General features: G+C 43.6%; 1 protein-coding gene across 14 annotated transcripts in view; it reads left to right on the top strand.

Annotated features, from left to right (window-relative positions):
- Positions 1-14,585, top strand: part of CSNK1G1 (casein kinase 1 gamma 1) — a 320,905-nt gene that overhangs the window by 275,164 nt on the left and 31,156 nt on the right. For 2 of the 14 annotated variants that reach the window (XM_030578656.1, XM_030578661.1), the window contains exon 11: positions 441-516. The exons of 6 other annotated variants lie outside the window; for them this stretch is intronic. In XM_030578656.1, coding sequence (XP_030434516.1) covers positions 441-516 — 76 coding nt within the window. Of the gene's footprint in view, positions 1-414; positions 517-9,371; positions 10,731-14,585 lie in introns of those variants that run through there. 6 more of the 14 variants (XM_030578665.1, XM_030578664.1, XM_030578657.1 and 3 more) reach the window with 5 other exon arrangements.

Below are 14,585 nucleotides of genomic sequence, written 5' to 3' on the forward strand. Positions count from 1 at the left end.
GAAGGCTTAAAACACTCCCATTAACAGAAGTAGGTCAGTGTTTTATTCCACCCTCCATCCACCTATGGGATGTCCGGAGACCATTGATGTTGACGCTTTCCTCACTTCCAGCAAGTAAATTTCCTCTTAATTTAGGAAGATTATAGTTTGAACTGAATTTTATTTTCTGTGAGAAAAATTGCTGACATGCTGTTCATTGCAATAGAATTGAGAAGGTGCATGACCTGGCTGTATGGATTTAAAGGTCTACAGTTTCAAGTGAATCATTTTTCTTCTAGTTTGTATTTAAAATGTATTATTTTTTTACTCTAGAAGGTTGCTGGACTCTATTCCCCAATTTAAAGATAAAAAGTCAGTCTATGACGTTCTCCATTCTTTTCCTTAATGTCTTTTTCATATTTCATTCCTGTTGAGAGTTTGGATTTTCCATGTTCATGCAGAACATATCAGAAGTTCAGCAGACCGCTGGAACTACTAGTTCCTTGTTAGAGCTGTTGGTACTCCATACCTCCCACAGTGAGTGGTTCTCGGCTCGCTGGGCCTTCCTCTCCACCTGCATGCTTCTTTGTTAAAGTCCCTACCCCACAGACTATGTCCTCAGCTATTCCATGTTAACTGTTTTGGTGGTGGTGTGGATTTAACAATGCTTATTGCAGTAACCTGTCTAGGCTCAGCTTTTCTTGTTTATGCAGCTATCCTCTGAGTGGAAGAACAACAAATTCAGACCAGAAATAATTCTAAAGCTGTTGGCTAACCATAAAACACTGAGAAGTGTTGCTTTTTGGCAGCTGGATTTTTAAAATAGTTGCATGTGAAGGTTTATTTTTATGCGTGATTATTAGTGCAAATTGATGTGTAACGGGTTCCATAGTAACCTGCTTTAAAATGTGTTAATAAATACCTGTAGTCCCTTCATGCTGGGTTAATCTGGGTGGCAGCTTCTGACTGCCTGCTCCTGCCAACAGACTTTGACACTGTGTGCACACACAAAGTATCTCCTGTTTACTTTTTGCTGCCTGGAAGGCATTCCTGGCTTAGCTTTCAGGCATATTAGGGCACATATTTCTAGTCCATAGCACATTTTTCATGTCCTAATACTGACACTCAAAGATGACTTATTCCTTGTTCTTTTTCTCCCCCACCCACCCCCCCAATAAACCCTGCTAGTATATGGCACAGCAGTGTCCCTAATTCCTGCATAATACTGAGAATGAACAGCCCATCTCTCAAGATGTTGAGGTATCATCCAAATATTTGACTGGAAAAATAGTTAAGCGGTAACTTCTTGCTTTGGAATTCGTTTTGTACAAACATAACAGTTCCTCCTTCAGGAGATGATCCTCTTAAATGCTGATCAAACCACTTATTTGCAAAAAGTCACTTACAGAAACTTCTAGGGGCAGTGGAGTTGAGGCATGTGCTTTTGGGTAGAGTGAACCCTCCTGAACTCCAAGGCTTATTGTTTTATTTTTACTCCTCTGCATGCAAGTGAGTGAGTCTTTTACCAATCATTGGCACGAAAACCATGCAGTGTGTCGTAGGTCCTAGTCTCTCTGCAATTGTTCCATTTAGACAGCTACAGTCAATGTATTTATTTTCCAGCAAAGCTGGGCTGCTCTGCGAATTGGTAGGTGGCAAGAGGATGGTCAGAGTTGTTAGGAACTCTTCCTCCAATTTCATGTGCATCAGCGAGCAAGCGACTAGGGAGCTTTGCGAACAGGGGCTGCTAACAGGGAGTTTCGCAAGGGAGTTTGGAAGGGGAGTGGGAAGGGGGCAAGGGCCCCTTGTTGCTTTTTAAAACTATAAACTAAACTACATTCAAAACTTCTTGATTTAAACAAAACTCTTTCATTAACTAGGAGACTATGCAGGCAGAAGACCAGCAGCAGAGTGGGTGCTATCCTGTTTATTGCGCTGAGTGCAGCATGTATAATTACCTGCCCTGTGGGCGGGTGGTGTATGTGTGCATTCAGTGCAGGGAGCTCCTGTCCCTCAGAAACCGCGTATGGGCTTTGGAGGCCAGGGTGGTGGAACTGGAGGAGCTAAGTGAGGCAGAGAGGTATGTTGATGAGGCTTTCCGGGACACTGTAGAGTTGTCCCACCTCCAGTCAGACAGCCCCTGCGCTGTTGAGGAGGATGAAAGGCCCAGGGAAGCAGAACAGTCAATGAGAGCAGAGGGAAACCTTCCCATAATTGAGACCCTCCTTCCAGATGGTTTTAGGATAACCTCTTGCACTGAGGTTGCCTCTCCGGGGGAGGAACTCCAGTCACTAGGAAAAGGCAGGTGTTAGTTATGGGAGATTCGATCATTAGAAACATAGATAGCTGGGTTTGCGGTGACTGGGAGAACTGTATGGTGACTTGCCTGCCTGATGCAAAGGTTGCAGATCTCTCAAGGCATCTGGATAGACTTGTATAGTGCTGGGTAGGAGCCCGTGGTCATGGTACAGGTAGGTACCAGTGACATAGGGAAGGGTAGGAGAGACGACCTGGAGGCCAAATTTAGGCTGCTAGGGAAGAGACTGAAATCCAGGACCTCTATGGTGGCATTCTCAGAAATGCTCCCAGTTCCGCGCACAGGGCAAGGTAGGCAGGCAGAGCTTCAGAGTCTCAATGCGTGGATGAGACAATGCTGTAGAGAGGAGGGGTTTAGATTCATTAGGAACTGGGGAAACTTTTGGGATGAGAGGAGCCTAACTTGTCATGTGAAAGGAGACTCAGAGTTTGGTTTGTTTAGCCTAACCAAAAGAAGGCTGAGGGGAGATATGATTGCTCTCTATAAATATATCAGAGGAATAAATACCAGGGAGGGGGAGGAATTATTTAAGCTCGGTACCAATGTGGACACGAGCAAATGGCTATAAACTGGCTATCAGGAAGTTTAGACTTGAAATTAGACAAAGGTTTCTAACCATCAGAGGAGTGAAGTTCTGGAACAGCCTTCCAAGGGGAGTAGTGGGGGCAAAAGACATATCTGACTTCAAGACTAAGCTTGATAAGTTTATGGAAGGGATGGTATGATGGGATAACTAATTTTGGCAATTAATTCGTCTTTGACGACTAGCGGTAAATATGCCCAATGGCTTGTGATGGGATGTTAGATGAGGTGGGATCTGAGTTACTATAGAGAATTCTTTCCTGGGTGTCTGGCTGGTGAGTCTTGCCCACATGCTCAGGGTTTAGCTGATCAATGGGACACAGTCATTCCGGGGTACAAAATATATCGGAAAGATAGAACAGGTGGGGGGTGGTGGAAGTGGCACTATAGGTGAAAGAAAATGTAGAATCAAATTAAGTAAAAATCTTAAGTGAATCCACATGTTTCATAGAATCTCTATGGATAATAATTTCATGCTCTAGTAAGAATATAACATTAGGGATCTATTATCGATCACCTGACCAGGACAGTAATAGTGATGATGAAATGCTAAGGGAAATTAGAGAGAGATCAAAATTAAGAACTCAATAATAGTGGGGGATTTCAATTATCCCCATATTGACTAGGAACATATTACCTCAGGATGAAATACAGAGACATAATTTCTCGATACTTTAAATGACTGCTTCTTGGAGCAGATGGTACGGGAACCCACAAGGGGAGAGGCAACTCTTGATTTAGTCCTAAGTGGAGCTCAGAAGCTGGTCCAATAGGTAACTGACAGGACTGCTTGGAAATAGTGACCATAATATAATAACATTTAACATCCCTGTGGTGGGAAGAACATCTCAACAGCCCAACGCTGTGGCATTTAATTTCAAAAAGGGGAACTATGCAAAAATGAGGGAGTTGGTTAAACAGAAATTAAAAGGTACAATAACTAAAGTGAAATTCCTGCAAGCTGCATGGATGCTTTTTAAAGACACCATAATAGAGGCCCAACTTAAATGTATACCCCAAATTAAGAGAAACAGTAAATGAACTAAAAAGGAGCCACTGTGGCTTAACAACCATGTAAAAGAAGCAGTGAGATATAAAAAGGCATCTTTTAAAAAGTGGAAGTCAGATCCTAGTGAGGTAAATAGAAAGGAGCATAAACACTGCCAAATGAAGTGTAAAAATGTAATAAGAAAAGCCAAAGAGGAGTTTGAAGAATGGCTAGCCAAAAACTCAAAAGGTAATAACAAAATGTTTAAGTACATCAGAAGCAGGAAGCCTGCTAAACAACCAGTCAGGCCCCTGGATGATCAAGATACAAAAGGCGCACTTAAAGATGATAAAGTTCATTGTGTGGAAACTAAATGGATTCTTTGCTTCTGAGGATGTTAGGGAGATTCCGAAACCTGAGCCGGTTTTTGTAGGTGACAAATCTGAGGAACTGTCACAGATTGAAGTGTTACTAGAGGAGGTTTTGGAATTAATTGATAAACTTAACATTAACAAGGCACCAGGACCAGATGGCATTCACCCAAGAGTTCTGAAAGAACTCAAATGTGAAGGTGCGGAACTATTAACTATGGTTTGTAACCTGTCCTTTAAATCGACTTCTGTACCCAATCACTGGAAGATAGCTAATGTAATGCCAATATTTAAAAAGGGCACTAGAGGTGATCCCGGCAATTACAGACCAGTAAGTCTAACATCAGTACCTGGCAAATTAGTTGAAACAGTAGTAAAGAATAAAATTGACAGACACATAGAAGAACATAAATTGTTGGGCAAAAGTCAACATGGTTTCTGTAAAGGGAAATCATGTCTTACTAATCTATTAGAGCAGGGTTTCTCAAACAGAGGTCACCAGTTGTGTAGGGAAAGCCCCTGGCAGGCCAGGCCGGTGTGTTTACCTGTCCCGTCCGCAGGTCTGGCCAGTCGTGGCTCCCACTAGCCATGGATCACTGCTCCGGGCCAATGGGAGCTGCTGGAAGCAGCAGCCGGTAAGTCCCTTGGCCCGTGCCGCTTCCAGCAGCTCCCATTGGTACAGAGCAGCGGGGCAGGACCAATCCTATTCAATTTATTCATAAATGATCTGGAGAAAGGGGTAAACAGTGAGGTGGCAAAGTTTGCAGATGATACTAAACTGCTCATGATAGTTAAGACCAAAGCAGACTCTGAAGAACGTCAAAAAGATCTCACAAAACTAAGTGATTGGGCAACAAAATGGCAAATGAAATTCAGTGCTGATAAATGCAAAGTAATGCATGTTGGAAAAAATAACCCCAACTATACATACAATATGATGGGGGCTAATTTAGCTACAAGAAGTCAGGAAAAAGATCTTGGAGTCATTGTGGATAGTTCTCTGAAGACGTCCACGCAGTGTGCAGAGGCAGTCAAAAAAGCAAACAGGATGTTAGGAATCATTAAAAAAGGGATAGAGAATAAGGAGAATATATTATTGCCCTTATATAAATTGATGGTACGCCCACATCTCAAATACTGCATACATATGTGGTTTCCTCATCTCAAAAAAGTTATACTGGCACTAGAAAAGTTTCAGATAAGGACAACTAAAATGATTAGGGGTCTGGAATGGGTCCCATATGAGGAGAGGTTAAAGAGGCTAGGACTTTTCAGCTTGGAAAAGAAGAGACTAAGGAGGGATATGATAGAGTTATATAAAATCATGAGTGATGTGGTGAAAGTAGATAAGGAAAAGTTACTTACTTATTCCCATAATACAAGAACTAGGGGCCACTAAATGAAATTAATGGGCAGAACATTTAAAACAAACAAAAGGAAGTTCATCTTCACACAGCGCACAGTCAACTTATGGAACTCCTCGCCTGAGGAGGTTATGAAGGCCTGGACTATAACAGCGTTTAAAAGAACTGGATAAATTCATGGAGGTTAAGTCCAGAAATGGCTATTAGCCAGAATGGCTAAGAAATTATGTCCATAGCTTCTGTTTATCTGAGGGTGGAGATGGATGGCAGGAGAGAGATCACTTATGTTATCTCTGCAATGTAACATGACCTCACTAAGCTCAGGTAGTGAGACTCAAGACCAATCCTAAACAGGTTCAAGGTGCACTGTGCTGCATAGCCATAACCCAGTGGTCTGGTTCTAATGGCCTCTTCTAAAGAGTTTCTTTTGAAAGTAAGATTCTAAGCTCTGAGGCAGATGTGTGTTTCCCTTAATGTTAACATTGTAAGCTATTATTTCAGCTACCTGTTTAGATCCGCATAACTCTGTTATAAGGAGCAGCTCTCTGGCATGTCTATTTTCTATCCACTTCTTGAATCTAGAGGCCTACGTAGTTCTAATAGTACTGTTTCAAAATTTGTCTCTGATTTATAGCAGTGAAATACATTTCAAGGAAAGTTCATTTATAGTAGTTCCATGTGTATTGGGGTGGTACTCTTGAACCAAGTGAGAGTCAAGCCTGACCTGAGAAATTGGGGTGAAGGGATTTAATCAAACGGAGGTCCTGAAGAGACAGTCGTGGTAGAAATAAGACTTAACATCTGGATTTGTTGACTTTGTATTATCTGAGGGAGGTGCAGTGTGTGTCACTCAGTACTTTCATAGATTATTATTAGGGCTAGAAGGGACCTCTGGAGATCATCTAGTCCAACTCCCTGCTCAAAGCAGGGCCAATCCCCAAATCCCTAAATGGCCCCCTCAAGGATTGAACTCACAACCCTAGGTTTAACAGGCCAATGCTCAAACCACTGAGCTAGCCCTCCCCCCTTTGCCATGGTATTCTAAAACAGTGGTTCTCAACCAGTGGTTCAGGGCCCCCTGATGGGCTGTGAGCAGGTTTTGGTGGTTCCTCCAAGTGGGGCCAGCATTAGACTTGCGGGGGCCCATGGCAGAAAGCCGAAGCCCCACCCTGCATGGGGCTGAAGCCCAGGGCCCTGAGCCCTGCCACCTGGGGCTGAAGCCAAAGCCTGAGCAACTTAACTTCATGGGGGCCCTGTGTTATGGGGCCCAGGCAATTTCCCTGCTTGCTACCCCCTAACGCTGGCCCTGGCTTTTATATGCAAAAAACCAGTTGTGGCATAGGTGGGCCATGGAGTTTTTATAGCATGTTGGGAGAGGGGCTCTGAAATAAAAAGGTTAAGAACCCCTGTTCTAAAGGATTCGGAAACAATAAGTCCTTGGGGCACCTTAGAGACTAACAGATTTATTTGGGCATAAGCTTTCATGGGCTGAAACTCCCTTCATCAGATGCTTGGAGTGAAATATATAGTAAGCAGAATATATATTACAGCCCATGAAAAGATGGGAGTTGCCTTAGCAAGTGGGGGGATCATTGCTAACAAGGCCAATTCAATTAAGGTGGAAGTGGCCTATTTGCAACAGTTGACAAGAAGGGGTGACTATCAAGGGAGGGAAAATTACTTTTATAGTGCTAATGAGGCCAATGCAATCAAGGTGGATGTCGCCCATTTCCGACAGTTAACAAGAAGGTGTGATTATCAGCAGAGGGAAATTAAGTTTTGTAGTGACTCATCCACTCCCAGTCTTTATTCAGGCCTAATTTGTTGGTGTCCAGTTTGCAAATTAATTCCAGTTCTGCAGTTTCTCATTGGAGTCTGTTTTTGAAGGTTTTTTTGTTTAAGAATTGCCACTTTTAAGTCTGTTATTGAGCGTCCAGGGAGATTGAAGTGTTCTACTGGTTTTTGAATGTTACAGTTCTTGATGTCTGACTTGTGTCCTTTTATTCTATTGCATAGAGACTTTCCAGTTTGGCCAGTGTACATGGCAGAAGGGCTTTGCTGGCACATGATGGCATAAGATTCACTTCCTCTGTCATCCTAAATCAAGAAACTAATAGGAGCATATATCTCCTACTGTTTTGAGAGAGAAGGCTGAACCTCTGACTAGGAAGGTGCCGTTGTTAGCGACTATTGCTAGGTGGAAGTTAAAACAAGCCAACACAGACCTAATTTTGCTGAATGTTTTTAAAAGGCAGGTGCTGTAGCTTTAAAAAGAGATGCCTGATTAACTCGCCGTTCTGCTTCCTTTTGCAGACTCTGCTGTTTAGTTCTCAGCAAGGTTCAGGATTTACTAGTTGAAGGGATGACAAGTTTGCTCAAAGATAACTTGGTTCCTTTTTTCCTCTGTGTAACTGCCTAATATTCAGACTCTCACCCAGTTTGAACAGGGACATTCAGCCTGTGTGGCTGTGCTCTTCCTCTAGCCAGGATAGGGCTCGCCTTCCACATCTTGACGAGAGTAATATTCCAAGAGAGCATGGTAGGATGGGGAGGCAGGGAACTGGATTGCAATCTTTGATTAGCTATTTCAATCTCATTGCTCACATCTTCTACTTACTTGAAGTAACTCCTACAGTCCTTCATTTTCTCACAAAAGTAAAGCTTGCTAATTTGATACATTTGCATTTTTAGTTTCTTTTGTTCAATATACCTGCGCTCAAACTGGGTGAAAAGTTAATCAAAATCTAAAAATGCTCCTCTTCTGTTTCCAGCTTTCATTAATGTTTGGTTTAAATTTGACACATTTGCTTAGTTTTAGGCGGTGTCCATTGCTACAGCTTTGGATTGGTTTATATAATCGCAAATAGTGACATATCTATTATGAACTTCAGAGTTCTTGAAAGAGACAGCTCTGCTCATACGTATTGGGTCTGACCAATAGCACAGCTCTATCTGTCATGTCCTACAGCTTCCCCTGCTATTTCAGTCTTGGGGAAGATAAATTGACCACTTACACTGTTGGCCACATTGACTGACTGATTTGGCAATTAGCCAAATCAAGGTGCACATTTCTAGGGTATTGATGGATGTGTTGAGTCACAAATGTGGAATGAACTCAGGAACAAAGGACCGTCACAGACCTCGACAGCTTTCACTCCAAGCACAAGGTGCAAACCGGCCTTCTGATATAAATGCAGAGCGACGTACATTAAAAACGCTTCACTAAACACACAGTTCTTCGCCTGGGAAGAGGTTGAGGGAGATAGCAAATGTGAGATGCTAGTCATGCCATTTAATGAACTGCTGGATGGCACTCAGTTACTGTGGTGATGAGATTGCTATAAGAACCTGGATAGAATAGAATAGGCATCTAGATGAAGGTGAAGTGCAGCAGTATAGCAATGCACACCCTGGCATGGTTCATTTCCACTAGGTATTTTTTAAAATCTAGAGACCATTTCAACCATTAATGTGTAATTTTTAAAATCAACTTTTCTGTGAGTTCCAGTGTCTGTCTTGAGGTAGACATGTTGATGAATGGTCCAGATGGACTCTATGGACCTTTCTTTTCTTTATCTGAAAATCACTTCTTTTCCTTGGTGGAAGAGGCAGTGATGAGTTGTGGCGTCAGAAGTCCCTGGACTATAGAAAACCCTGGTTGATGCCTCACTAACTGGGAAGTGCCCTTGTGGAAAAACTGACCCTGTGATGTGTGGACTGCTGGATAGTTCTTCAATTCTGACTCTTAAAGGAATCTTCTTGTCACAAAGGGCAGCAGAGCCAGGAAAATGAATGTCTCACAGTGCAAGGACTCCACAGCAGATTGCTGCCTCGGGTTCCTGGAGGGGAGAGGATGCTAATTAAAGCAAGAATATGGCTTTTAAATGATGTATCCTCTTAACACAGTAAGGTCTGTGAGTGTGGGCAGATGAAGCTGAACCACAGAGACTTCCAGTTTCATCTATATACTGTGGGAGTTTCAGCCTTGTACCATAGAGATCTAGTGACAGCACCACTTGTCAAGCTGTTAACTGCTGCTTTCTCTCAGCGATGGCAACCTCTGTGGTCTGCCTGTCCGCTTCTCGCCCAAACTTCACGGTGCCTTTTCCCATGCTGCTCTGTTTGGGAAACATTCCCTGCCAAAATTTCTAAAGGTGCCAGCCCTGTAATCCTTTCAAACCTGCCTCTGTCATGATGCCTAAGGGCATGAGTCTGGCCTTGGTTAGATAAGGAATGAACTGAAACTTCTGTTTTGTTAAACTCTGATCATTTTGTTACTTCATCCTCCCTTGCCCTGGCTGTACAAACAAGTAACAGTGTAAACCTTGATTGGGTCTCTAGGTGCTACCATAATGCCAGTAATGTCCAAAAAGGCCTATCTGGCCAATCTGTGTCCAGAGTGGTACTCTGATGCACCTCAGTACTGAACTACAACCCCCTCACAACAGTTTGTGTTGTGCTCCTACACAACTTTTGACGTTGCACCTTGGCCTCATCTACTGGATTAGATGTGGGAGAAATATGGTGGCAAAACAGTGTTGTTAAATATCCCAACACTGAGACATTATAGAAATTAACAAAAGAAAAAGCTGGAAGAATGCATTCCAAACATGCAAACAAACCCAGGAGAGGTGCAGCAAAGCAGGAATCAGATGTGATCTCTGTTCATAGTGCTCCTATTCTGCAGCCTGGGTTTCTTACCTGGAAATCTTATCACTTCATGCGCCAATCCTAAACTCATCAGGAGGATGAGAACCCTGCCCTTCCCCTCCATCATAAATGAATGAGATGCAAGCTACATCACCCAATTATGCATGTACAGGTGACTAACTCACTTCCTTCAACTACCTCCACCCAGCCCAACAGAAAACACTGGCTCCAAAGCCAGTAAGTAGCAGGAGGTACGGTACTCTCTCTAAATAATCCCATCTCCTGGAGGTTTACATACGGCCTTATATGAACTTACCACAAGATTCCCTCCCCAGCCCAGAAGGGATGAGAAACCTCTGCCCATTCGTCACTAAGGTCCCTGATCCAAGACTTTTGTGTGCAGGGCCTGCTCTAGGCCCCAGCACCCCAAGTGTGTGCTTGGGGCGGCATGCTGCGGGGGGCGCTTTGCCGGTTGCCAGGAGGGCGGCAGGTGGCTCCGGTGGACCTCCCACAGGTGTGCCTGCGGAGGCTCCGCTGGTCCCGCGGCTCTGGTGGAGCATCCACAGGCACGCCTGCGGGAGGTCCACCAGAGCCGCAGGACCAGCGAGCGGCAGAGCGCCCCCCACGGCGTGCCGCCGTGCTTGGGAAGGCGAAATGGCTGGAGCCGGCCCTGTTTGTGTGGGGCATAAGATACTGGCTGAAGGCACAGATCTTCAGACCATTTCCTATATTGTAGGAGAGTATTTTGTTCTACTTCCATTGTTTGGGGGTTGGGGGGAGAAGTTTCTCTTGTACTCCTGTTGGTAAAATTGTCTCAATATGTAATTCCCTGCTATACTTCTGTGCCTGGGTTTATGCCATATTGATGCTGTGTATGGCCAGGGTAACTGTGAGCTACTGCTGTTAATTTCCTTCTGTTCTAGGAGAGATTTGTGCCTTGTGGATATTCTCCATGATGAAATGTGACACTGGACAAGCTGTGCAAAGTCCACTTGATCACCAGACTTCTCCACTGTGGTGTAACCAGTTTCTTCTGGAAACAGTTTCCATTGCTCTTTCCCATCTTTTAAAAGAACTAACTATACGTGGAAAGTCAACAGAAACTACAAATCCATGTCAAAATCTGACCTTTGGAATAGGTTCCCCACTGGTTTGCAGACACATCTCCTTGTGAATATTACAGCCATTGTTTTCTGTCCATTTTCTTTCTCCTTCTTTTTTCCCTCTCTTGTTTTCTGGGGATTTTTTGCTGTTTTGTAACTCCTCTTCCCCGTTCTCTTTTGCTCTTATTTTGTGGCACCCCCTCCCTGTTTTGTTCTTGGCAGAAGGCTACATGCTGTTTGGATTTGAGATGTTCACTAGTAGCTGTAAGAGGCCAGGTCATGCTGCAGTTTATGTTGCAACAATATGTTGCAGTTTAGCTGAGTGCCATAGAACAGCTTGGGCCAGTAGACTTCTTGCCTGAGTCTGCAGTCCTGTACACAAGCTGCTCCTGTGTGCTGTTTCAAAAGGACAAATTATGTAAAACAAAGACCAGAGAATGAAGTGGAATCAGAAACAAGTTGGATTCATCTTCACTGTACTTTACTAGGTACTTTCCTAAGTGAAATCTGTTCTCTAAGATGTCTGTATCAGCCTCAAAGTGATCAGGTGCTCAGAATATTTCTTTCCCAAAAGCATTTTTGTACCATGGAAAAGTATTTCTGCAGCAGAGCATGTTTTGACAAAGCATAATTAAAGAGTAATTCATTTTAGCCCACTATTAGCCAAGTCACAGATTAGTGTGAGGATCTTTGCTTAACTTTGGGTTAATTGAGTGACTTAACAGGCAGTTATACTCTCAAGTATCAGTGATGTATTCTGTGTTCCCAGAACCAACTAAACATTATTTCTCTCCATTTAAAATAAAAATGAATTGTTTGGGCAAGTTCTGCCCTCAGATATAGGTACCCAACTCAGAAGGAGTTGATGGGAGTCATATGGCTATTTCAGAATGCTATAATATTTAATAAAAGCAGCAAAGAATCCTGTGGCACCTTATAGACTAACAAACGTTTTGGAGCATGAGCTTTCGTGGGTGAATACCCACTTCTTCAGATGCATGACATGCTTTTACAGATCCAGACTAACACGGCTACCCCTCTGATACTTGATAATATTTAATGTATGTACTAACCTGTAAGATTTGTCAGTCATGTAGAACTAAGCTGAGCTCTCTGATTATGGTTCTACATCAGGCCTTTCTTCCTAGAAAAGTAAAAACTTGCAGGTAGGCTGACCAGGGCATCTAGGAGCACAAGACTCTACGCAGCTAAATGATTATAGGCACACTGAGCAGATCACGCTCAATCTGTCCTAAAGAGAGCAACTTGTGGCCTTAGAGTATGAAGGCTTTAGAAAGCCACTTACCCTGTTAAGCTGTATCTGTCATTTTGTGCCAGACAATATCAGAGCTTCCAATAGCCATTGTTTGACTTCTTCGCCTTCCGTTACTAGACATCAAGAGGGTTAAAACTCCAAGCTTGTCTGGTGTATTGGACTTTTGTAGGCTCTAGCTGATCGCAACAGCATCAGATCTTAACCCCTGCTGCAGCAGCTATTAAAGCTTGAGTTACTGCTCTGTGTGCTGCCTTTAGGTCTATTCATTTTTCATCTTCAGTGGGTATTAGCGCACACACTTATGTCTAAGTATCTACATTGTGATTCTGTGGCTGTCCGGTGTAATGTTGGAGCACCTTACAATCATTAACGGACTTTGTCCTTAAAACATGTAGCAGCCAAAGGCATAATGTGATTCACTGGCTAGACGCTGAAACTAAACCAATTCAGGGTAAAAATAAGTATGATACTGGCCACATCACTCTCATTTGCAGACATGTTTCTCTTAGCAGTAGGGAGCTGCCAAGCTTGCCTCTTCCAGAGACATCTGCACCCTGGTCAGCATGATGCTTGGTAGTAATTCCGTTTTAAGCTCTTTGCAGCAGGAAGTGTCTTTCCATGGTTTGCACAGTGCCTAGGATAATGAAGCCTCTATATCCCGAACTGGCACGTCTGCAATATAAATAAAAACTAGGGTAGGGGAGCAACCACGAGAGGAGACAGAGAAGGTCATCACCAGCAGCATGAAGCAAAATACACATCAGAGAGAAAAGGAATAAGCAAGAAACAAGATGATGAGGGAAGGGAGTGGAGAACAGACAGAAGGATGTCAGGCTCATGTTGAGGTGGGGGAGGGTGGCAGGGGATGGAATATACAGGAAAAACACAGGAGAAAGGGGGTGATAACAGCATGTGCCAGGGTGGGGAAGGTTCCCAGTTGTTTTGTGTCCCAGGGAGACTCCAGTTAAAACCGTTAGGAATCAGTGCTATAAAGTGTACTGAGATAAAAGGCTAATGTAACCCCCTTCAGCCCCTGAGAGGTGGAAGGGGAAGGGAGGCATTGCTTCCCCAGACTGTTCTATGCCAGTAACTTCATAAAGGGGAATATCTGACTGTAGATCTGCACTGCACAGAAAAACCTGCGGCACCGGGTCAATTGAGTCAGGCTTGCGGGATGCGGCTGTGGGACTAAAAATAGCACTGTAGCTGTTCAGACTTATGCTAGCTCCTGAGCTCTGAGACCCTGCCCTCTTGCCCACCAGGTGTCAGACCCCGGCTCTGAGACTCAGTGCCATAGGTCTCTTACTGCAGCGTAGATGTACTCTTAGGTGCTCCACAATGTTTTTAAATGCGAACACTCCTGGCCACTTGATCCCTTTGAAAAGTACTTTGAGTCCTAGGGGAAGACTCCTGATGTGCATGTCTTTATCGGCTCCATATTGCTACTTCTCCAGGAAACTGCAAATAGTTCATTCGAGTTTGGGGGGGAAACCCCCACAAGACTAGTAATACATGCAATTTTTAACTTACCAAGGGCATTGCCCAGGGAAGGAGCGTCTTACCAGACTCTCTTCTGCCAATAAATCCATAATGAGAGCGTTAACTTTTTCTGGACACTAGAGTAAACTATCCTCTTCAGTCAATTCTTCTGGCAGGAGCCTTCTCCTTTCACCCCATACTGGAGAGCATAACCCCCTAGGGCTTGAGCTTGGGGAAGCAAGTTTCTTACAGCTGTATTGTCCAAAACCAAACTGTACAATAATATCAATCTGTTTACCTCACAACAGAATCCAAGACACTGTTTCAAACCAGACCTCTGGGGTCTGTGAATTGTGAATCGCCGCATACTCAATAGGTGGCTTTCATAAAGGTCTTCCCCTGCCCCTCCAGCTTCAGGCAACAGTAGTCTCAGCTTTAAACCACATTCTTTTGTTTCCAGACTCTTTTTTTTCAGG

This window comes from Gopherus evgoodei, chromosome 10 (genome assembly GCF_007399415.2).
Source record: "Gopherus evgoodei ecotype Sinaloan lineage chromosome 10, rGopEvg1_v1.p, whole genome shotgun sequence".
NCBI lineage: Eukaryota > Metazoa > Chordata > Testudines > Testudinidae > Gopherus > Gopherus evgoodei.